The 25,731-nt window shown below is 35.4% G+C and overlaps 1 protein-coding gene across 3 annotated transcripts in view; it reads right to left on the reverse strand.

Annotated features, from left to right (window-relative positions):
• REV3L (REV3 like, DNA directed polymerase zeta catalytic subunit) overlaps positions 1-25,731 on the reverse strand; it is a 250,866-nt gene that overhangs the window by 56,955 nt on the left and 168,180 nt on the right. For all 3 annotated transcript variants that reach the window (XM_027848601.1, XM_027848602.1, XM_027848603.1), the window contains exons 17-20: positions 19,570-19,762; positions 18,626-18,737; positions 6,809-6,924; positions 3,986-4,104 (exon numbers count right to left, since the gene is read on the reverse strand). In XM_027848601.1, coding sequence (XP_027704402.1) covers positions 3,986-4,104; positions 6,809-6,924; positions 18,626-18,737; positions 19,570-19,762 — 540 coding nt within the window. The remainder of the gene's footprint in view (positions 1-3,985; positions 4,105-6,808; positions 6,925-18,625; positions 18,738-19,569; positions 19,763-25,731) is intronic.

Here is a 25,731-nt window from a genome sequence, read left to right on the forward strand (position 1 = left end):
AAAAGGGAATATGAACTGGTCTGAAGCACAAAAAGCCTTCTTGGAAGAACTCAAGAAGGATTTTAAAAATCAAATAAGACAGGTAAAGGAAAAATTGGGAGAAGAAATGAGAGGTATGCAAGAGAGAGCTTGGAAAAGAAAGGACAAAAACTAACTGTAGAAAGCAAGTCCTTAAAAAAATACAACTGGCCAAATGGGGCGGGAGATACAAAATCTTATAGAAGAAAACAATTTGTTAAAAATTAGAACTGGGCAAATGGAAGCTAATGACTCCATGAGAGAGCAAGAATTAGTGAAACAAAAACAAAAGAATGAAAAAGTAGATGAAAACGTAAAATATCTCATTGGCAAAACAACTGACCTGGAAAATCGATCCAGGAGAGACAATTTAAAAATTATTGGTCTACCTGAAAATCACAATGAAAAACAGAGCCTGGACAGTATCTTTCAGGAAATCATAAAGGAAAACTGCCCTGAGGTCCTAGAATCAGAGGGTAAAGTAGCCATAGAAAGAATCCACCGATCACCTCCTGAAACAGATCCCAAATTGAAAACACCAAGGAATACGGTAGCCAAATTCCAAAATTACCAGGTCAAAGAGAAAATACTGCAAGCAGCCAGAAAGAAACAATTTAAATATCATGGAACCACAGTCAGGATTACACCAGACCTGGCAGCATCTAAATTAAAAGGGCATGGAATATGATATTCCGTAAGGCAAAAGAACTTGGATTACAACCAAGGATCAACTACCTAGTGAAAATGAACATGATCTTTCAGGGAGGAGATGGATATTCAACAAAATCTTTCATACCTTCCTGATAAAAAGACCAGAGCTCAACAGAAAATTTGATGTTCAAATACACGACTCGAGGGAGACATAAAAAGGTAAATGGGACAGAAAGAAACAACATGTTATTAATAAGGGCATTATATCCCTACAAGGGAAGATGACACTTGTAATTCTTGAGAACCGTATTGTTACTACTCCATGTTAAAGGGGTATACATAAAGGGGGTGAGCATAAATTGACTTTGATGTAATGATGAAAAAAACCTAATCAAGTGGGTTAAATGGATCCAAATAAGTGGATTAATCTGATCTAAGAAACTGTACTGAAAGAAAAGGAAAGGAGGAGGCAGACAAGGGTAAATTACATCACAGGAAAAGGCACAAAAACCTATTACAGCAGAGGGAAAGAAGGGAGGGAGATGAGCATTGTTTGAACCTTACCGTCATCAGATTTGGCTCAAGAAGGGAATAACATAATCAGTTAGGTACAGAAATCTAATATGCCCTATAGGCAGTAGGAAGGAAAAAGGGAAAGAAAAGGGAGGGGGGGATAGAAAGGAGGGAAGAAGTAGTAAGGGTAAAGGAGAAGAAAAGGGAGGGGGCTAATAGAAGGGAGGTGGGACTGAGGGAGGCGGAGGTCAAAAGCAAAACATTAGTGAGGAAGGAAAAGGAGAAAGGAGAAAGAAAAGCATAAACAGGGGGTAAAAAGATGGAGAGAAAGATACAGATAGTAATCATAACTGTGAATGTGATATATGAATGTAATGGAATACTATTGTGCTATAAGAAATGAACAGGCAGACTCGAGAAAAACCTGGAAAGACTTGTAATGGGCTGATGCGATGACTAATATTGATAGACTTAACCCGCCTCAGCAATACAGGAATCTAAGACATCCCCAAAGACCTCATGATGGAAAATACTATCCACAAAGAAGAAAGAACTATGGAGTTTGAATGCAGATCAAAGCATACTATTTGCTATTTTTTTCCTTCTGTTGTGTTTTGTTTCCTCTTTTTGGTGGTTCCTCCTATTGGTTCTAATTCTTATTTACAACATCACCAATATGAAAATATGTTTTTAGGAATGTGTATGTATAGCCTACATCAGATTGAGCACTGTCTTGGCGAGGGAGGTAGGGAGGTAGGAAGGGAGGGGAGAAAAATTTAAAACTCAAAAGTTTATGGAAGTGATTGTTGATAAATCAAAATAAATTAATAAAAAAAGGGTTTTTTTATAATTTTGTTCATATAGTTTCTGGGTTTGTTTTGGCAGGTGTACTCCAGATATTTTATACTATTTAGAGTTAAGTGGAACTGGAAATTGTGGGGATGCCCATCAACTGGGGAATAGCTGATCATGATGGAATACTACTGTGCTATAAGAAATGGTGAGTTCGATGATTTTAGAAAAAGATGGATACAGGAAATAATGAAGAGTGAAATGACCAGAACCAAGAAAACGCTGTATATAGTAACAGCATTATCGTTTTAAGAACTACTTTGAATTCCCCAATTGAGAAATGGTCAAAGGATATGAACAGGCAGTTTTCAGATGAAGAAATTAAAGCCATCTATAGTCATAAGAAAAAATACTCTAAATCACTATTGATTAGAGAAACGCAAATCAAAACTACTTTGAGGTACCATATCATACCCATCAGGTTGGTTAATATGACAAAATAGGAAAATGATATATGTTGGAAAACATGCGGGAAAACTGGAACATTAATACACTGTTGGTGGAGTTGTGAATTGATCTAACCATTTTGGAGAACAATTTGGAACTATGCCCAAAGGGTTGTAAAAATGTGCATACCCTTTGACCCAGCAACAGCACTTCTAGGGCTGTATGCCAAAGAGATCATAAAAACGATAAAAGGACCCACATGTGCAAAAATATTTATAGCAGCTCTATATGTGGTGGCAAAGAAATGGAAACTGAGGGGATGCCCATCAATTGGGGAATGGCTGAACAAGTTGTGGTATATGAATATAATGGAATACTACTGTGCTTTAAGAAATGATAAGCAAGCAGACTTCAGAAAAATCTGGGAACACGTATTAGACTGATGCTGAGTGAAGTGAGCAGAACCAGGAGAACGTTTACACAGTAATAGCCACACTGTGTGATGACTAACTTTGATAGACTTAGCCCTTCTTAGCAATGTAAGGATTTAAGACATCTCAAAAGTCTCATGATGGAAAATGCTATCCACATCCAGAGAAATAACTATGGAGTTGGAATGCAGATCGAAGCATACTTTTTGCTCTTTTTTTTCTTCTGTTTTGTTTCTTCTTTCTTGTGGTTCCTCCTATTGGTTCTTATTCTTCTTTACATCATGACTAATGTGAAAATATGTTTAATAGGAATGTATATGTAGAAGCTTATATCATATTGCACGCCATCTTGGGGAGGAAGGTAGAGAAAATTTAAAACTCAAAGCTTATAGAAGTGAATGTTGAAAACTAAAAATAAATTAATAAAAAATAATCTGAAATTATACAAGGAAAGTAGAAAAAAATGTTTGTAACTCTTGGCCTAGAGATTATACTGCTGGTACTGTATCCTGATGTATATTGATATTTTTAAAGCTATAAAAGAGAGCACTGGACTTTAAAAAAAACCAAAACAAAAACAACAGCTTTGAGCAATGAAGTCATTTTGACTATTATAAATACCCAAATTAAATACAAAGGACTTATGAAGGAAGATGCTATCTGCATCCAAGGAAAGAACTGATAAGTAAAAGTATGTATAGAATGATTTTACATAGCTATCTATCTATCTACTTGTGTCTAATGGTAGCTTTTTCTAGGGTCAGGAGGGGAAGGAAGAAAAAAAGGGGAAAAAAAGAAAGTTACATGATAACTTTATTATATATTTAAAAGGCATAACAAATTGTACATATTAGATTTACAGTTTCATATGCAATCATCTTTTTTTTTCTATTCTACTACGTTATGGAAATGCTTGTTTTATTTCTTAACTTAAAAAAAAAGAAAATGGTAGTCAAATTATAATTTTGTTACTAAATGCAGCATTACTTGTACATATATTTAAAAATTCCACTTTAACACCAAAAAAGCATAAAAGTTGCATACTCAAATGCACACAACATCACAACTGATACTTTAAATAAATCTGATTCAATTTAACTTTTTAAAGTTAATTTTTAGATAAGGCATTTTACCTCATTTCTCATGATTCTCCAAAGATTTAGTGTGATCCGCCCAACAATGTTTATCTCACTCATTGTATCCGACCCATAGTCATCTCTTTCAGCAGCAAATCTGTTCTCTATTTTGTCATCTATAAAATTGAAAAGAGACTGCATTAAGACATGTTCAGGCACTTCAGAATGTTATTCCCAATAAAAATTAGAATCAGAATACATTTTAAAATGTGCTTGGCTGAATGAGACCAATAAACTATTTCTCAATTGTTACAGAGGATATTGTACTTCATAGTATTGGAAAAATTTCTACTTACTTAGCTGTGGAAACTGTTATATGCAATCATTTTATCTAAATTTTTACATTCTTTTAAAACTGAACCTTTTTCTTTTACTTCTAGTACTTTCTGTTGCTTCTTTATACTCACCCAGAACTGCAGCATTTTTCTGGCTTTAATCTGAAAAGTGTGCACTCTTTTTATCTTATACTTAATGATTGCTAACATTTATGTAGCACTTACTATATGCCAAGGCACTGTGCTAAGCACCACACAATTATTATCTCACTTGATCCTCACAACAACCCTGGGAGGTAAGTGCTATTATTATCATCTTGATTTTAAAGATGAGGAAACTGATTTAACAAAACTTTACATGTGTACAATGCTTTATACTTTTAAAGTGCTTTTGCACATATTATCTTATTTTATTCTAACAATCCTGTGAGGTAGGTGGCATGAGAATTATTACATTTTTTTTTGCATATGAACAAGCTATATAGGTCAATGGAATCATCAATGAAAAAAAGCCATTTAAAAAAATTTCTTGGAGCAGAGATGATCTAATTTGCTTTAACAGAATGCTCTAGTGCTTAAACATTCTCACTGTTAAGAAGTTTTTAAAGTAACTGACTTCAAAGCTATATGGCTAATATGTAGTAGAACGAAGACTAGATCTTGGTCCTCTAACTCCTATTCCAGTTGTTCTTGTCAAATCGATGAGGTCCTAACATGAATACTGCTCTGAAACCTGGATAACGATATCCCAGAAGACACATTTTCTTTAATGAATTGAAAATTGGACTAATCCTTCTCAAGAGAAAATGGAGTTCTGCATTTAATTTTAAGGAATAGAGGTGCTTCAATAAAGTTACCATTTTTGCCAACAGTATTAGTTAACCATGTATGTAACAGTACCTAGCAAACTAACAGGGCAGAAGATTCCCTGGATTCACTACTAGTTACTGAAACAACTATGGTAGCCACAAATAAGGGATTAGCATTAAAAATCTTCAGTAACAGGAGATGTTCTACTCTTCCTTAACAGGACATTCTAGTATTTAGACATTTTTAGTGTCAAAAAGACAGTTCTAGTTCAATGAGAAGGATCTTCTATCATGTGGAAGGGAGGCTCTTATTTCATATTCCTCTTCCTAATTATTAAAAGAAAGCAGTAAAGAGTGACAGATTGCTATCAGAGACAGAAACAGCCAATTTACTAAGGACAAAATATGAATCACTGCCTTATCTTACTTTTTGGATTATTAAAATATGACCTAATAGAAAGGAGTCAGAATTGAATACAACTATATCTTATCCAACATCCTTAATTTTATTTCTGATGCTTCTGCTTTTCTATCACATTCATTTCTGAATATTCTTCCCTTGCCCCCTATCCAGTGAACTGTCTGTTGCAACAAAGATTTAAAAACAAAACAAAACAAAACAAAACAACAACAACAACTGAGCAAAAACAACCAACACACTCAGCCTTCCAGTACACGCAGTACTCTACATTCAAAGTCCCACCTCTGGGTCATTATCATAGTGTCTGGAGTGAGATGTGAGCCCAGGTTTTCCTGCTACCTAACTTTGTACGTTTCATTCTGCCTCAGCTTATATAAGTCTTTCCATGATTCTCTGAATTCTTCCTTTATTGTTTCTTACGTCACAATGATATCCCAATACATTCAAGTCTTACAATTTATTTAGCCACTCCCCAACTGATGAACACTTACTATTTCCTTTCCTTTATCTCTGCTAGCACAGAAAGTGCTGCCATGAATATACTGGCATATTTTTTGTCCTTTTGTGAGGTAGAAAGTGTAGTAATTATTATGCCTGTTCTACAGATGAGGAAACAGACACAAAGTTAATGACGTGCCCAAGGTGAAGCAGCTATTAAGTGTCAGAACTAGCATGTGAACCCAGATTTCCTGACTAGATCTTGTGCTCTTTTCACTACATTGTGCTACCTTCTTCTTAGTGTGGTTAACACAAAACAAAAAACCTTCTTGATTCAAAAAAATATTCTGTGATCAAATCAAAGACAAAGAAGAAAATCTTGGTAGCAAAAAATAAAATATAATTCAACTGGCTTCTCACGAAACTCAGAAGTATTTGCTGTCTCAGATTCTTACACTCACCAACTTTTCTTGTTTTATTGAAGTCATCTCCTCTCTCATTATTTCCTATCAGCTGGAACAGAGACCAGCTTTATCAACATTTCAACTTTTCACCTTGCTTTCTGATCTCCAAGGAGTATCTATTCTAATGTGGCATTTTAAAAGAAACTTAAATAAGCATTCTCTAACTGCAAAGAGTAGGTAATTTTGAAAGTTTGATCAGAATCTCGACCTCTGAGAAAAAACCTTCAAATTCAGATACTCCTTTAGACTGGTACATGAAGATAACCCAATTTATGGTGCCTTTTTACCAATAAAACAAAGTTGGGAAATAGAGGAGAAGATTTTGATTTAAAACAAAATGGCACTTTTCAATTTTCTGCTTGTATTTACCTTTTAACTTGTTATACATTTAAGCCACAACAGATTCACAATACCTGGAACACGGGAGATCATCTGACATAAGTCAACACTTAATGCAGCAGCCCTTTGTAAGAGGTAGCCCCAGGAATGCATCTGAATTTCATATCCTAACAGAATATCAGGATCATACCTAGAGAGACAACAACAAATTATTTAAGAACCAAACTAATTTAATTTTGAATATGCCTTGTATAAGAAGAATTCTGTTGATAAGTCCTACAAAAGCTCTAAGACATAACTTGGTTTTTAAAAAATTCTGTAAGTATAATTTTCTAGAATTTATGCACTGATAGGGAATGCTAGATATTTGTTTTAAAATTTAGATGTGTATGGATGCTTAGAACCTAGTATACTAAGGCATTTGCTTAATAAGACAAGAAACTCTTTTTAAAAATTAAATTTATTTTTTTCACTCCACAAAAGTCTATCTTCTTTCCCTCGACATCCCCTCCCCACCAACCTTCCACCTTAAGAAAAACAAACCCCGTTATAGACATGTACAGCAAAGCAAAACAAATATCTGCATTGAATATATGAAAAATGTTATATTCTGCCCTCTGAGTCTATCACCTCTCTGTCAGGAGGTGGGTAGCATGTTTCATCACCAGTCTTCTGGAATCATGGTTAGCCATTACACTGATCAAATTCCGAAGTCTTTCAAACATACAATATTTTTGTTATTTTAAAATAAATTGTCCACCTAGCTCTGCTCACTTCACTCTATATCAGTTCATATAAATCTTTTAATCTTTCTCTGAAAGCATCTCCTTCATCACTTCTTACAGAACAATAATACTTCATTACATTTATATACTGCAACCTGTTTATCCACTCCCCAGTTGGTGAATACTCCCCTTGGTTTCCAATTTTTTGTCACTGCAAAAAGAGCTGCTACAAATATTTTTGTATATCCTTAAGTTTGTTTGGCTCAGGATAATCCCCACCTTTATGCTACCCTCCCTGTTAATGCCCACCCCTTCTACTCTTTCCCTCCTATTTACCCATTGAGTGAAATATATTTCTGTGCTCGACTCTGTGTGTGTATATGCATGCATTTTCCATCCTTCGACTAGTTCAAATGAGAGTAAGGCTCAAATGTCGCCTGCTCTGACTACTCTTTCCTCCTTTTTTGTATAAATTTCTACTTGCACATCCCAATTACATGAGATAATTTTCCCCTGATCTGCCTCCCTGCTCTTCCCCTTCTCAGCATAGTGCATTCCTCTTCCTCTCCGTTTTCATTCTTCTTTTAAGATCACTAAGATATAATAGAACTACTCCCAGGTTATCTGAGTCAGACTCCCACTATGTCACCTGATGATGACAGGGGACACTTAAATCACCTCCTCATATTAGAATGTAAACAGTTTATCTTTGTTTAGTCCCATATGATTGTTCATGTTTACCTTTTTATATTTCTCTTGACTCCTGTGTTTGCACATCAAAGTTTCTATGAAGCTTTCATCTTTTCACCAGGAATACTTGGAAGCCCTCTATTACATTAAAGTTGCATTTTTAACCGTGTAGGACTAGATTCAGTTTTGATGGGTAGGTAATTCTTGGTTGTAAACATATTCTTTTTGGACTATTATATTCCACACACTCTGCTTCTTTATATGGTGGTGGCTACTAAACTGTGTATGATCCTGAATTTGGCTTATTGGTACTTGAACTCTTTCTTTCTGGCTGCTTGTAATGTTGTTTATTTATTTGGATTTTGGCTATAATGTTCCCGGGAGTTCTCCTTTTTGGGTTTCTTCCAAGAGGTGACTGATGGGATCTTTTTGCCCTTTGGCTCTAAGAGTTCTGGGCAGTTTCCTTTTGTAATTTCTTGAAACATGAAATCTAGGCTCTTTTGTTTGGTTATAACTTTCAAGCAGATCAATAATTCATAAATTCTCTTTTCTTGGTCTGTTTTCTAGAGCAGTTGGGTTTTTTTGTTTGGTTTGGTTTTCTGCTACAAGATATTTTACATTTTCTTCTATTTTTTCAGTCTTTTGATTTTACTTTAATATATCTTATTGTTTAAAGCAGTCATTATCTTCTATTTGGTTCATTTTAATTTTTAGGGAGTTTGTTGCTTTGGTATAGTTTTGTACCTCTTGTGCCAAGCTGTTAGATCCCTTTCTAGTTCTTTCTTCCACAGCTCTATTTAATTTACAAAAATATTTTAAAGCTTTTTTTGTAATTCTTGCTTCCTCTCTTCTAAGAATTCTAGTTTAATTTATAAACGAGTTGTGTTTTTCTTTGAGGTTTTGCTTGTAGATGTTTTGGAGTCATTCTCTTCTTCTGGGTTGGTATCTTGAGTGTCCCTGTCACAACAGCTTTTTATGGTGAGATTCTTTTTTTGTTTGCTCAATTTTCCAGCGTGCTTACTGACTTTGGACTTTATGTTATAGTAGGGCTCTTCATACTTCTGGAGAGAATGTCTTGGCTGGTCTTGCTGCTTCTTTCTTGGGGTATTTAGTCTTGTATTACTTAAGTATTTCAGGGACAGTTCAGGTTGGAGACCTGCAAATTTTCAGTGATCCCAAATGATCTGATTCTGGGCAAAGTCTAATTGCTGCCCCTCTACAAGTTCCCAAATTGAGTTCATTTCTGAGCAACACCTGCGGCCTTGCCTCTGGATGGAGTTCCAGGAGACTGCTACTGGACTTAGCCACTGTAAGTCAGCTGGAAAGCCTAGGGTGACAGAACTGCAGGCTCCCCTTTGGTCTGGAATTACTGGCTTGGTGATATGGCTTTATGCTTCAGACTGGGTTGGAAGTTAGAACTGAGATTCCACTCTGTCCCTGGGGTTAGTCACATGGCTGCTACTTGCTTTTGAACTTGATCCTCGCTAAAAACACAGTGAAGCACCAATGATCACTCCTCACTCTGGGAGTCTACCCTAGGTGTAGGTCCCCTTCTAAGTCAGTTCTGGGTCTGTGATTTGGACTGGATAGTGAGCAACAGAGCTACCAGCTGGCATCTACTCCTGTACCCTGCACAAGTTTGGCCCTCTTTGCTAGTTTTGGGACTTCTTCTTACCCTGGTGGATAGCCTCTCCCTGTGTTGGAATGATCCACGTGGCCATTCCTGGCTAGACCCCATCCCCAGTGTACGCAGACCTCTGTATCTCTCCCTCTGCTGAACTTGGCTGGAAAAAATGACTCACTGTGATTTTTTTCTTGAATTTCCTGATCAGGACTCGGTCTGATGCATTTTCTAGATCTGTTTGGAGGAGTTGTGGGGTAGAGCTCGGCTGTACTTCTTCCTGCTACTCCACCATCTTGGCTCCGCCTCCAAGAAAATATAATTTTCAATGTCATCTAGCTTGATAATTAACTTTTTGGTAGCACAGAACAGTGGAAAGATTGATGGAGGACTTATGGCCAAGATGGCTGGCTGAATGGAGGCAGAGTGCCCAGTTTCCATCAAAATCTGAAATTCCCACCAGACCAATTAATGATTTAAAAAAAAAAATCCAATGAGAAAAAAGACTTCTTCCACCCCAGAACTGTACAAATTCAGCCACTAGTCCAAGAACAATAGGAAAGAAGGCGACTAGCAAAACCAGTGGCAATGCAGGCAAATGTAACTGCAGCCTCCCAGCAAGAACAGAGACATGTATAGTGCCAGGTTTTCTGGCTGGAAGCAGAAAGAACAAAGAGTTTTTGTATGAAAGCCTAAGGAGGTCAGAAAACATCAGAGTGAGGACTCTAGAAGCCCAAAGGAGTAGCAGGGACCAGTGTTTAGATTGGAATAGTTTAGGCACCCAGGGTCTCCAATGTTTCCAGCACTGTCCTAAGAAGCCATAAAAGGTCCTGAAGATCCAGGGCTCTGCACTTCAAAGCTCCAAGGAGGGCCTACTCATGTGAAACGGAAGTCAGCCCTAAAACCCAAGTGACTCAGAGTAAGACAAAGCACCCCAGCTAAAAGTAGACAGGGGCAGAGTCTGACCCTAAAACAATATAGCTGTTATAATCTGAATATATATAATACTTGATAAACAAATAATCTGGAAAACAGGTAAAGGGAGAAAGAATTTAAGAATCACTGGACTCCCTGAAAACCATGACCAAAAAAAAAAAAAAAAAAAAAAGCCTGGATACTACATTTCAAGCATAAATAAAAATGTATACGTGAAAATATAACCTGATCACCTCCTATAAGAAATCCTAAAAGGAAAAGCATCATGAATGTCATAGCCAAAATCCAGAAACTCCCATGTCAAAGAAAAAAAACTACAAATATGCAGAAAGGAGTAGTTCAAATCTCAAAGGCCCACAGTCAGGATTGTATAAGATGTAGCAGTTTCTACTTTAAATGAAATTAACTTGGAATACAATATTCCAAAAGACAAAATATGTAGGGTTACAATCAAGAATAATACTTTGTGAAGCTGAGTACAATCCCACAGGGAAACAAATGCACTTTTAATAGAACAGAGGATTTTCAAATATTTCTGATGAAAAGATAAGAACTGAGTAAGAAATCTGGGGGGGGAGCATCAAGAAATGAAGAGGAATCTAGAAAAGTAAATTTATTTGAGCAACTGTAAGGGGTTGTATGGTAACAGTGTCTAGGGAGAATGGATTAGTTCTTTTCTGAAAATTTATAGAGGAGAAAGAGAATGGAAGAGAAAAGGAATATATTAATGTAGAAAGGAAGAAAAGGTAGAACTTGCTATTTCCTCATAATTGGGGTTCATGAGAAGGGTATATAAACATGAAGGAAACAGTATGTGGGGGAACAGGTATCAGACAGTACTCTTAACTGAAACGTACAAAGGAGGATTGAACACACACACGTTTCATGTAGAAATAGAGAAACATGCTGGAATTGGGAGGAGAGAGGGATGGGGACAGTTAAAAAGAGTGATAATACTTGAGAAGAAATAGTTGCAGGCAAAACAAACTTCTTGATCCTGAATTGGGGAGAGGACCTTAAGGGGGAAGTGCAGAAGAAAAGCAAAGAACTAGAATCTGAGAGAGTGTCCATCAATTGGGGAATAACTGAACAAATTGTGATATATGAATTTAATGGCCTGTTATTGAACCTTAAGAAATAATAACAGAGGTGACTGCAAAGAATCTTGGGTAACAGCATCTGATGTTGAGTTCAGTGAGCAGAATCAAGAGAACTATTTTATACAAGGCCAACAACTCTGCAAACAAAGAAAAACTCTGAAAGACTTAAAAGAATGTTGAGAAATCCAACAAACGACCATGTCTCCAAAATACTTAACATGAAGTGTATTACCCACCTCCTATAGAGATGTAATGGACTCAAGGTACAGAAAGAGAAATAATTTTTAGATATGGTTACTCTTTTATCATACCATGTCCTAGCCTACATATCATTCCATTGTCTACTTATTTTCCAAAGACTGAATGCTTTAGAGAGAAAAAAAATGGTAACAATCTCCCTTTCACTTCATTTCAGAAATGTTCATACCTTCACATGAAGTATGGTTTAAAATTGTAACTAGTCTGAAGGAATGATGGGGAATGATAGAGAGTTAGGTGAAAAATAATAGGAAAGGGAGAAAATCAGGCACTGGAGTAGGTGATAACAGAGGTTGATGTGGGGCACCTGGAAGGCTAAGGAAAAGAGCATCACATTTCTAATTGTGGTGACATAGTTACAAAGAGAAGTCTGTGTTAAGCTTCAGCCAGCTCCGCAGCACCTCTCTCTAATTCCTTCGAAAATTTTCACACTAGTTCTGACTTAGGTTTGAAGAAAGCTTATTTTTTAGAGGGAGACTTAAACTAAATGTTATAAAATAAAAATTAAGTAGTTTTTGTTAAATTATAAGCTCAAAAGAAATCTAAGACAATCACATTTCCACAAAAGAGATTAGAGAATAAAGTCTACTTAGAATTAGATTCTGTAACACCTTCCATACTCCATATTCAGTATAGCAATTTGTTGGTGTAGCAGGTTTTATATGGTTGAGTAAATATCTGATATAACAAGAGACTGTAGGCAGATCACCAGATGGTGAAATATCCATTACACAATATGCATTAATAGGACCTTAAGATATAATAAAGAAAGACATTGTTGTAGTTGTTTTCACTTAATATCTATCTTAAAAATGATAAAAATATTTAAGTGTCATCCTGGTTTTATTCACAGCAATAAGGGATCTCAACATCAGTTTTAAGTAAATAGGTATGCAGGTGTGGTTAGATAGCCAATTGTTTCAAGAGAAAAAAATCCACTTTTGTATCAGATCAAATGAAGTACCGTATAAAGTTGAGAGCAAAAAATCTGAGATGCTGAGCACATAGCTGTATTGTTTAATAAGCATTTACTGAGCACCTACCATGTGTTAGCAACATGACAGGTGAAAAGAGATAGAGATAAAAAATCAAGATTCTGCCCTTGAGAGGCTTACTGGTAGGAAAAGACACATACAGACATGAGAAAACACTAGAAGTGAGATTTGAAGGAATCTAGGGAGTATACATATTAAATAGAATCTACTTTAAAAGGCTGATTTATTACATTAATTTTCTTTGAAAGAGCATTAGATAGTTAAACATTATATGTAGAAGTATAAATACTGTCTTGTTGTTCCCTCTTAATTCTGACAATGAAACTGCCTCTCTACAGCTGTCAAGTCTCGAAATAGGGTAAGATTTCACTTGATTGTACTTTATAAGCTGCCTTAAGCGCTGGACCTACCACAGACTTCTGACCCAAAGATAACATAAGACCCGGGAACAAAGGCCACGTGTAGAGAAAGTGCAAGGATGATAAACAAAGCTCACATATTTAGAGTGGGTTTCAAAGTGTCAGAATGGAGACCTTACCTTACAATATTGACATCTATCTCTTTCTCCTATTTATTTTTAAGCCCAGGGGTCTTGTGGTTTTGGAATACTACAGCAGGGACAAGGCCCTTCTGATTTTGCTCCAAAAAAAGCTAAATATAATAACATCAGAGTTAAGCAAATCATTGCAGTCTTAGAGGTGATAGAACAACTAGTCAAACTGAAGCAACTCTCTCGAGACAGTTTCTATGTCTTATATGTTTAAAAATTAATCCTTTAAGGAAGAAATTTTATATGGAATGAAGCTCTCTCTAGTCCCATGGTGGCTCTTCTATTGCCACATTACTTCCTTGTGTTTGCCATATGTTGCGCAAGGATTCAACATGGGAAAATATGCCTTTTAGTAAGTAGATATAGAACTGAAAAGTTATCATATAGGATTAACATTTCGACACTTAAACATTTTTCATCTCTTTCTACTGTTCATATGGTATTTGTATGATAATAAAAGCCCAAAGCTACTTTTCACGATTTAGATCTGCCATATTTTCTTAATTACTGGTATAATTTGGATTCTTAGATAAAACATTTGGGAAAAGTTTTGCACCTGCAAAAGATAGACAGAATTCTCAATTCTGGAAGATATTCCTTCTGTTGGGAAAATGCCTAAACAGGAAGAAAAAAAGTATGCAACTTCTAGTGACATTATTGGGCATATGCTGGTACATATACACATTGGTATTGATTTAAGTTCTTATGTGCCTTTGGCTAGTACTGTTGGCTGAAACAGGAGTGTGGGTACTGGAAATCTTTTATACGCTTCAGACACCCTTTTTGAAAAAAGGAAAAGCAACATGGATACTGTGAAGACTCAATAATACCAATCCTTAGCTACCAAAAAATCTTACTTTCCTTTTATAGACACAGTGAATAATAACAGTTTTGATGTTGTGTCATTTAATTCAATTTATCATTTTGTAGAACACAGGTTTAAAAAAAATTTTTTTTAAAGTCCATATGGCTCAGTCTAAGGCCTTTCCCCACTATATTTTTTCCTCTGTGCCAAGTCCTACTTTGGTATTTTTTTCCCTTTAAATAGGAAACAGGTCAACTAATAACTATAAAGGAACCTAAGTAGTTGTCTAAGGTAACAAAATGCTTAAATTAAAGCTAATAACTTAAGAAACTTCAGACTCCAAGGGGCATTTTCCAGTTTGTCTAAGGTAGTTAAATGAATAAATCAAGCAATGAAGAGAAACCTTAAATTACTAAAGAACAAGTTTTAATAAAGGCTGAAAATGCCTTAAATTACTAAAGAACAAGTTTTAATACAGGCTGAAAATAAAGGCTAGCAAGAATTACTATCTTGGGGTATACGTAGTTATTTTTATAATCTTCCTCATATTTTTCTGTTAATAACTATTAAAATTAATAAACTGATTATCTAAGTTAGTTTTAAAAATATAGATTACACTGCTGATGAAGGCTCTGAATTGGTGCAGTCATTCTGGAAAGAAATTTAGAGCTGTGCCCAAAAAGGCACTAAAATCTGCCTATCCTCTGACCATGAGATACCTCTACTAGGCCTACAGCCCAAAGAGATCAAAGAATGTATACATATACAAACTTATAATCATTGCTTTTGTAGTGTCAAAGAAAGGCAAAGAGAGAGGGTGCCAATTAGTAGGGGAATGGCTGGACAAATTTTGTTATAGGAATGTAATGGAATACTATTGTGCCACCTGAAATGACAAAATGGATGGATTCAGAGAAAACTTTTATGAACTGATGCAGAGTGAATTGAACAAACCAGGAAATCAATTTAAACAAAAAAGACACTGTAAAGCCATAAAATTTTGAAAGATTTAAGAGCTCTGACCATGCAATGAACAATCATGATTCCAGAGGACTAAGGATGATCTATGCTACGTACTTCCTAAGAGAAGGATTCAAGATGCAGAATGAAACATACATTTTTGCGCATGGACAGTGTAGAAATTTGTTTTGCTTGACAATGATATTTGTTACAAAGGTTTTGTTTTTCTTTTTAAATTGGGAGTGGAGGGAGAGAAAATAAATGCTTGTTAACTGGAAAAATAAAATTAGAACTTATGCATGAAATAGTATTGGCAATAACACTTACAGGCAATCTAGGAAACTGACCAAATTACAGACAGATTATAGTCTAATAGTTTGTAAATTGGTGGTTTGGAATTCAGAATGCCTTACACTACAGAAAAACTTCATAAAGTGATGGTAAGATACCTAGGTTAGTCTTTGTTTAGTTTTCCACAGAAGTATAGAACAAACAAACAAAAAAATCAATTTCCTATTGAATCTATGGGAAAATGTATACTGAATCCAGAGAAATCAGGAAGCTAGGGAATACATTTTTCCCTGCACCATGAGACTCAGTGTCGAGCACTGAGTTACCTGTGCCTAAATCTACTCAGGTAGTATAAATGATTCTTGTGTTCCTTGTTCTCTAGACAGACAGAGACCTTCTTTTCTTCTCCTACTACAAGGGCAGGAGGATTTGACTTTAAACTCTTTTTACTTCTCCCTGAAAACAAATCTCACTCCTCTTCCCATTTCTCTCCAGCACTGAAAAGGCATAGAACTTCTGCCGTAAATGACATTTGTCTATAAAGGATGTTAGTGAGTTGGATGACTTTATTCTAGGGCTTCTAAGATTATTTAAATTTGGCAGAATTCTATTGATGCCAATGGTTATAATCAAAATAGGAATGAAAACCACAGAGAGAAAAAAAATTAAATGTTAGCTAAAATCTTTTCACAAAATTGTTGACTAAACAGTACAACAAACTGAAATTGAATTCTAAGGAAGCAAAGTTTTGATGCTTTAATTTAGTAAAATTATTTTTATTGTTTAGAAGATGTGGCATCTCTTGAACAATTAAAACATTTCCAGACTGTGTTTAGAATGTTTCTGTTGTTGCTTCTTTCTGCAAAGCATTCTTTAAGGGTCCCATATACAACTTTTGCTTCCATCATCTTTTCTTTTAGGCCTATTGGGCACTTTGTGATATATGTACCTTTAAGATGTGAGCAGTTAAGGTTGCTGAAAGGGGCAAAAAAGTGCTTTTCCATAACCAAGATGGAATAAATTAACTTGGAAAGAATGTAATGGCCCTTTCATAAGCGAACAGATTAGTGGCTATAAGAGGTAGGAAAAAAAATCTTTTGTTAAACAAAAAAAACTATTAAAAAACTCATGTGCAAAGAGGTACGGTTTCAGAAAAGATGTGAGTAGTTTGGTTGTTAGAAGGGGCAGAAAATGAATTTTTACATGAGTGATATGGCTTAAGTCACCTTGTAAAGGACGTAAGGTGCTGCTCCTTTCTTATGTGAATAGTTTTATGCCTGAAAGGGGCAGAAAGATAATTTTTATGAACTACACATTTATAAAATGCTAGTGTAAAGAAGCATAGAATGTTCAGTGAATAAGTCTGGGGACTGAGAAACAGCCAAGGATGTAGGGCACTGGGTTTCTCAACTTGTCTGCATGTAACTGTTTTGAAGGCTTCCAAAGCTAAAACTCACAAAATAATAAATCAAATAGCTATTTGGGGACTGTGAGATGACTAAACAAGATGTGTTGGTTTTTATAACAGAAATGAGGTGTTGATGAGTTTTATATCATAAGAAAAAGATGAATAACTGATGACCAGGAAGATCTGATTTGAGCTTCTGAAAACAGTGAAAAACCTAGGTGGTCAGTGAAGAGCTGGCAAATATGGAAGAACTAAGCAGGAAGAAAAACTTAGCAGGGATGGAAAAGTCAGAGCTCACAAAGCTCTATCAGGAGACCAGCAGGAGGAAGCCAGCTGACACGGGGGATTCTCAATGGAAGAGAAAAGTCATATACTCTAATTTCAGCTACTGCCCTCTAGCACCACCTATGGTGTGAGAAAGGAGAAACCTTTCAGAGGGGCCTATTGTTCTTTGCTGCCCCTTATGGTTTGAGGGAAAAGCAGAAAATAGAAATTAAAGGCTTTGAAGCAGATCTTTTCTTAGATCAATAGGCTGACAACTGACTGGATGATGCAGAAGTGTGGTAAGTGAAGAGCTGGTGGGTTTGTCTGCAATACCCAGAGAGAGCCAGCTTAATAAACTTTTTGGTTCTTTGGCTTAAAGGATCGTAAGTTAAAAGAGCTTGAAACTGCCTTATCAGTTTCAGAGAGGTTTTGGCCAACAGGAGAGTAAAGACCTTAAGAGTAGGCAACTTAAAAATGGTCCTGTAGTGCAGATGTTCCTAAATAGACCGATGACATCCTAGCCTGCCCTTCAGTTACTCAGGTGCCTTCCCTGCCATGCTTCTGCAAGTATGTAAGTATTCTCCCGGACAGATACTAAGTACATTGGTGGGACAGTGTGACCCAGGTTTATATGTAGATTGTGATGTGCTGATTATTCTTGCATTTGCTTTATGGTGAGTACCTGTGACATATTGCTGATCTGTGATTTTGTCTTGTTGTTAAGTATATAGTTACACTGAAGATTTAATGGTGACATCATCGTGAGGGGCTAGTTTTGTGTAAATGAAGTGTGCACTAGACTTGAGAACTACAATGGTGAGGTGAGGAAGGGGAGGAAAGTTTTGTTTATTTTTTTAAAATTATTATTATTATTATTGTTATTATTTTGCTTTTTAGTGAGGCAATTGGGGTTAAGTGACTTGCCCAGGGTCACACAGCCAGTGTCAAGTGTTTGAAGCCAGATGTGAACTCAGGTCCTCCTGACTCCAAGGTTGGGGCTCTATCCATTGTGCCCCCTAGCTACTCCCTTGTTTATTTTTTTACAAATATGGCTTATGTACTCTTAACTGCCCTCAAAACAGTAGGTGACAAGTTAGAAGAGAAGTTGAGCAGAGTAACAGTTTTATTCTGAGACAAGCACTCTGATTGTCTGGGAGATAAGACTTGAAGAAAATAACTAACATATATTTTTCAGACTAACAGAAATTTTTTCAGTAAGAACCTGATAGAACTATTCAACTGTTCTGAGCAAAAAAGAAAGAGAAAATTGTAACATATAAAACAATACCTTTTAATTATATTTACTATCTCTTGGAAAAGCGCCTTTTCGTCAGCAGCATAAGTGACTTCTAATCTTGTAATTCCAGAACGAATAAGTAATGGAGTCTGGTTTCTGATACCTAGTAAACAAATAAGATATTTACTGTATGTCATTCTGTAAGTTCTTTTAGCTTTATTTTAAAATAAAGTTACCAGAATCTCCTCATTACAATAATCTTTTCTAACACAAAAATATAATTCATTTAACCAAAAATTTTAATATATGCAATAATATACAAATGCATCTTAAAATGTCCTATTTCTATGAAAATGGAATTCAGTAAATTCATTATTTTGCTTCTGCCTATTATCCTTTCCTGTGGTCACAATTACTATATGGAATGGTTTCTCTGTAGAGAAACAATCCAATGTTCTTCAAAATAATTTACAAGGTAGATAATGTGTATTTAGACTTAAAATGCATATTTTCATGGAGATGAAAAAGAAAATTAACAGATTTAATAAATTCCTTATAATAATTTCCAGAAGCAGATTATATTAGCAGGATAATCCAGTATATAAATGTATGATAAAGCAGACAAATGATACATTAATGAATATGGGATGTCATTTGCATGCTCTAATTTTCATGCACATGGAGGGGGGTACAGTGTTCACCATCTAAATTTTTATATATTATTTAAAAAATGACTGGTTATATACTTATTCACCCTATTAGAATCACAATATTTTACAGTTTTCTACCTTTACTGATAATTAAATAAGTATGCTAAAATTTAGTTCTGGGCTCCTAAGCAAAAATTTTTGAATTGGCTTACCCTTCTAAAGGTAAAGAGTAGATTTACAGCAGTGAGATCCCCTCCTTTCATGGAGTCCTTCTAAAATTCTGGTGTTGCTTGGACAATATTTTCATTTATCTATAGTTATGCAATAAATGAAAGTTACAAATACCTTGGCTGGAGATTGTGCTGTCTTTATCAATTACGATTACACCTGTGAGTTCTGTTTTATCTGTATCTGGTAGAGCTGTATCTGATGAGATAGAGTAGAACAAAGCACATATAGGATCAAATTCAGGATCTGGCTCCAAGTCTCGTCTGGTTCGAGCATGCAACTCCACACTGATGAGTGTCAGATTTTGGATCTACAAAATAGAAACAAGAAATGTGTTCATCATTGAGTCATGCTGACATGTTGAAAAATGCTGAAAAAAAGGCATCATAATAAGAATTTTTTAAAACCCTGATACACTATTTTTGCATAATTTTGATTTTTATATATACACAAATACGTGTACTTGTATGTATTTGTTAATATGTTAATATATATAAAGTGCTTTGTAAATTTTAAATTGCTGTATAAACTCCAGCTATTAAATAGAAATATATACCTATGTATGTATATACACATACAGTCATCATTTCTCCTCCCTTATTTTTATTCCTTACAAGATGTGGCAGCTCTTGAATAATTAAAATATTTCTAGACAGTGTTTAGAATTTTTTCTATTGTTGCTTCTTTCTGCAAAGCATTCTCTAAGGGTTCTATAAACAAAAAATACTCTATCCCTTCCAACAAAGAATAAGAAGGGAAAAGAGCAGTTTAATAAACTAACTAGTATCAATCTAGTCTGACAATATATGCAATATTCTATACACAGAGAGCCTTAGCTTTGCAGAGAAGGGAGGCTGGTACACTTTCTCATCTCTTCTCTGGAACCAAACTTGGTAATTTTTAATAGTAACTTAAGATGTATTTTTACTAATACCTTTGTTTTCATATTGCCTCTTCCTTCCCCTCCCAGAGAGCCAAATCTTAAAACAAAATTTTTTTTTCAAAAAAATTTCAGCAAATCAATATATTAAAAAACTTTGACATTATATGCCACGTTTCCTTTGCAAGGGAATTCTTCAGGCCAAAGCATCTTCTTTATAATTTTACAACAGTCATTTTTGGTTATTTTATAGTGGTTGTTCTTTCCATTTACAATGTTGCAGTCATTGTACATGTTATTTACTTAGCTTTTGTTTAGTTCATTTTGCATCAATTCATGAGGGTCTTTTCATATTTCTCTGTGTTCATCCTTATGTTCATGGACGACAGTTTATTTAGTCATTTCCATTGATGGTCATCTGCTTTGTTTCTAGTTCTTTGCTACTATAAAAAGTGTTGCTATGGGGCAGCTAGGTGGCGCAGTGGCTAGAGCACCGGCCTTAAAGTCAGGAGGACCTGAGTTCAAATCCGGCCTCAGATCAAGCACTTGACACTTACTAGCTGTGTGACCCTGGGCAAGTCACTTAACCCCGATTGCCTCACTTAAAAAAAATAAAATAAAATAAAAAGTGTTGCTATAAAAATTTGCTGTATATGGGGGTATTCTTTTTAATCAATTACCTTCTTGAAGTACAGGTGTAGCAGTGCAATCTTTGGGTCAAAAGAGATGGACATTTTAGCTACTTAATTTGCATAATTCTACACTACTTTGCAGAAAACTAATTCACAGTTTCACCAACAAATGCATTAGTGTGCCTGTCTTTCTACAACCTCTCCAAAATTAACTTTTTATCTTTCATCTTCTTTACTATTGTGCTGGATGGAGTTGTTTTGATTTATATTCCTTTTATTCATAATTTGGAGCATTCTTTCATATCATTGTTAATAGTTTGGACTCTGTCAAGACCTTTTGCTTTTATATGATGGTGTTAGTTCTTTACAAACACCAAACCCTTAACAGGAAATACTTGACATAAAGATCTTTTTCCTAGGTGACTACTTTCCTTTATCATCCTAGATGTATTAATTTAGTTTATGCAAAAGCTTTTCAATTTTATGTAATAACTAATTTGTCTTTTGCCCTTCTCTCTTGTTTGGATAAGAACTGATTTCTGACTTCTTGTTAATGGTATATGAACTACCTTAAAAAGAATTTAATGATTTAAATTTAAATTTAATTTAATATAATTTAATTATAGTTAAAACAAAAGATGTGATATAGCTGTCAAAAAAGGTAACGAGAACTTAGGCTACACTAATATGTGTGGAATGCCCAGAGTAAGGTAGGTAATAATTCATTTTCTCTGCTGGTAGCTCAGTTCTTTCCAGTTTTGAGAAGGACATTTTAACAGGGACATTAGATTATGTCCAGAGGAGGATGACCAGTAAGGGAGAGGAGCCTAGGAGATATATGAGGAATAGCTGGATATATGGATATTTAAACTGTTGAACAGACTAAGCAACAAGTGGTTAAAAACAGAGGGAAAAGGGGAAAAAAGCTATGCATAGCCTTCTTAAGTGGGAAGAAAGTTAAGTGGAAAGAGCGAGCTGCTGTATCAGTTTCTAATTCTGGCCACTAGGTGCCACTTAGATGACATTCTAAGTAATACTGGAAGAAAGAGCCAAAAAGCCTTCCCTGGTTAGGTGGATGAATATGTATAATATCTAAACTGGGATGATAAAAGTTGATAAAATTAACAATTAGCTATGAAAATGAAAAATTAGTTTTTAAGTGATAAAAGGTAAAGCAAAAAATTCTGTGCAACGTTCTAGTTGGCCAAAGGAAGATGAATTTTGTTAGATCAGTATTCACTACTTGAACAAATATGCCCTTTAGATTTGAGTTAGAATTGCAAGAAAAAAAATGTTATGGTAACCATCAACTATTACAAATATATTTGAATTCAGTAGCTCTAGAAGCTTGAATTCTAACTAGAGAAGAAAATACATTAAGAGAGGCTGGAAGGCAGTACAAATTAAAAATCAAGAAATATGGGTTCTACTTCCAACTCTACTGCTCACTACCTACATGGCTCTGGCTAGTTACTGAGCATTTCTGGGTCTCAGTTTCATTATACGCTTATGATAAAGCTGAAATAATACTGGTTACTTATATGCATATGAAAAAGTTGATCACGGAGATTCCTTTCAGCTCTAAAGTTCTATGATTTTAAGTTCAAATCTTGAGTTATAAATGAAACTGTATTTAATGTCTTCCTCATAAATTATATAAACTCCATGTTTTTTAAAGACTGGAATGACTCTAGAAAAAACAGTGAAACAAGACAATGTCTTCAGTCCCACTCCTATAATTTTCTCAGCTGCTCTCAGGTAGGTGGTACCCTCAGTCTTTCTCCAATGATCTTTATATGAAAACCTGCTACCAGCTCCATCATTCACACTAAGATGAAAATAGCTAATGATAGTAATGTATTAGTTCTCCAAGGGACATCTGCATCTCATCAGGGATCACAGCCTTGAGCTAAAGGGACAAAGCTAACTAGTAAAATTTCAGGCATTAGCCAATAGATATAAAGTAAGGGGGATTTTACCAGTAAGGTCATTTTCCAGCCCTACTAGAACTTAATCCGTCTATACATAAAACTGTTATGTGTTAAGCTTAAGATAGTTAATGAGACCCCCAATTAAATTACTACACAAATATTAACAATTTATTGTTGCTATCTGCTTGGCCTGTCTATGGCTACTGACCTACTGACAGTACAATATGTGATTTAAGTGGCTTTACTGTAACAGTGATCAATTTGAGGAAATCCACTCAGGTATTTTAACCTTAGTTCCTACAATATCCAATAGCACAAATTTCAAAGATAGTTGGCTAGATTTAATGTGCATTAAAATGGTGATATTAACCGGTGATAAAGAGATTGACTTGATGATCCTGAATGAATGAAAAAGCATTTAGTAAGTACTTACTATGTATAAAGCACTATACTAAGTTCTGGGAATACAAAAAAGAAAAACAAAACAGTTATTGCTCTTAGGAACTCACATTCTAATAGGGGGAAGACAACGCTTTTGGGAAGTTTCAGCAGCAAGTCAGATGGAAAGGCCCAGTGGTAATTAGGGTACAACAGCAAAGCAGATGGAAAGCATCATTCTTAAATGTCATTTCCCTGAACAACACACATCTATTTTTGATACTGAACAATTTCACGACGCCAAGAAGTTTGGTGGTGATCATCTACAAAGGCCGAGGAGATGAGGCTGTAGCATCTGCAAAGGCCAGGTGGCATCTCCACAAGGGTTGTTCCCTGTACGATGGTCATGGCAAGTGTCCTGACAGCACCAGGGTTGGTGGTCTAGGGGTACTCCTATTCCTGGGGCTATTGGGCTTACCTGCCCATTGATGGCAGTTGGTCAGTTGCTGTATCTGTGGTATCAGGGACACAGGGCCCCTTCTATTTGAGAATTGCAAGGGCCAGCCTGAAAACAGGATTTCACTAGCATTAGGTTCCAACTTTGGAATAAACACGTAACAATGTTTCTGTCAAGTGCCCAAAAGGGTTTTTTAAAAGATCACTTAGCTTTTAATATATTTTGGTCTTTTTAAGCTGAATTTTGTTAGTGAAGGATTCATATTTACACAATCAAGAATGACAACAGAATCATTTCATTTGGACTCTTAACATCTCAGGCCTCACCTTACTAAATTAGGCACTTACTTACTGGTGAACCAGACCCTAAAATCCAGATCTGACACAACAACTTCATCTCAACAGTGGAAGCCTGCTTCTGAGACTTTTGCCTTTTAAATACGTGTTTATTATAATAGTGAGAATGTCAATAATCTATGACTTCACTGACATGCATATTACTTCCAAGGGTGTGAACTGAAACTCATCTGTGCAGTCTAGCCCCCGTCCATAAATTCTCCCTATGTGAATTATTCATTGGGCTTGAGGTTTTTCTTTAGTTCTTTTGACATTCTATGGACACCAGTACTGGGGTATCATCCTCTGCTCTTCCTATATCACTAGCCCACCTCCTTTTCTGATCATATAAATGCTCTGGATGATGACAGCACTTCCTGAATTCACTACTGTTCTATTGTTGGTAATATGTTGTAGTCTGCTCCTACCGTGCATAACTCAATTGCCTTTTGGGTTGCCTTCAATGTTGATTCTTTGGAGAGTTCAAATTATTGCATGAAGACTGGTATTAAAAATGGGTTTCAGTTTTAGGAATAAGTTTGGATCATTGAGAGTGCAACTTCCCAAATACAATCCCACTTACTTCCATTCATGCAATTTTAGGTCAAACTCACTCCCTATTTAGTCCCAGTCTGACACGAGTGTGCTAAAAGACTGCCCATTCAGGTGCATGCCAATAGTCAGAACAATAGGTACACTTCATTCATTTGTTTTTTTCCTGTGTGGATAGTTAGGCAAAATTGTTTTTCAGTAGCCATGGATTTTGTTAAGCAAGTCCTATAGTATTTTGACGCATGATGTCAGCACAATATCACCCCCAAAGAGGAGTATCTGGAGAACTTTATCATCTACAGAAGATTCTTCCATTTGAACTGTGCACAAGATACAATGAATGACTGGTTCTAATAACTTTAGTTAGCACAGACCTCCATGTCTTTTGATTTGTATGATATGGATAGTCATGAGATCAATGAACAAAATTATCTCTGATTGTACCTAACAAGGAATCTCATGTGATCTTAACGTATACAAAAGACATTCCTTGTTGGAGGACAGCCTTTAAGCATGTATTTTGCTCTAGGAAGTTTTGGCTTAAAAACGAACAATAAATAACAAATATGGTAGAATCTAGTATGCTCTCCTTTTTATTCAATTATTCACATCAATGAAGATGTGTCCTGCTGTAGATCATTTGTGAAATTTGCCTCTTCCATTCTGTTATTTTCATTGAGAACACCCTGGATACATATATGGAGATTCTCATAAGAATTTTATAAGGGAGAAATAAAGCATAGTGATGGGTGGGTACTCATGTCCTCCTCTTTTTTTAAATTAATTTATTTTTAGTTTTCAACATTCACTACCATAAGCTTTTCAGTTTTAAAAATTTTCTCCCCCTTCTTCCCTGCCTCCTTCTCCAAGACATCATGTAATCTGATATAGGCTCTACATATACATTCCTATTAAATATATTTTCATGTTAGTCATGTTGTAAAGAAGGATTAGAACCAATAGGAGGAACCACAAGAAAGAAGAAACAAAACAGAAAAGAAAAAAAAGAGCAAATAATATGCTTCAATCTGCATTCCAACTCCATAGTTCTTTCTCTGGATATGGATAGCATTTTCCATCATTAGACTTTTGGAGATGTCTTAGATCCTTGCAT

Source organism: Vombatus ursinus, unplaced genomic scaffold (assembly GCF_900497805.2).
Source record: "Vombatus ursinus unplaced genomic scaffold, bare-nosed wombat genome assembly UNPS02006779.1, whole genome shotgun sequence".
In the NCBI taxonomy this organism is placed as follows: Eukaryota; Metazoa; Chordata; class Mammalia; order Diprotodontia; family Vombatidae; genus Vombatus; species Vombatus ursinus.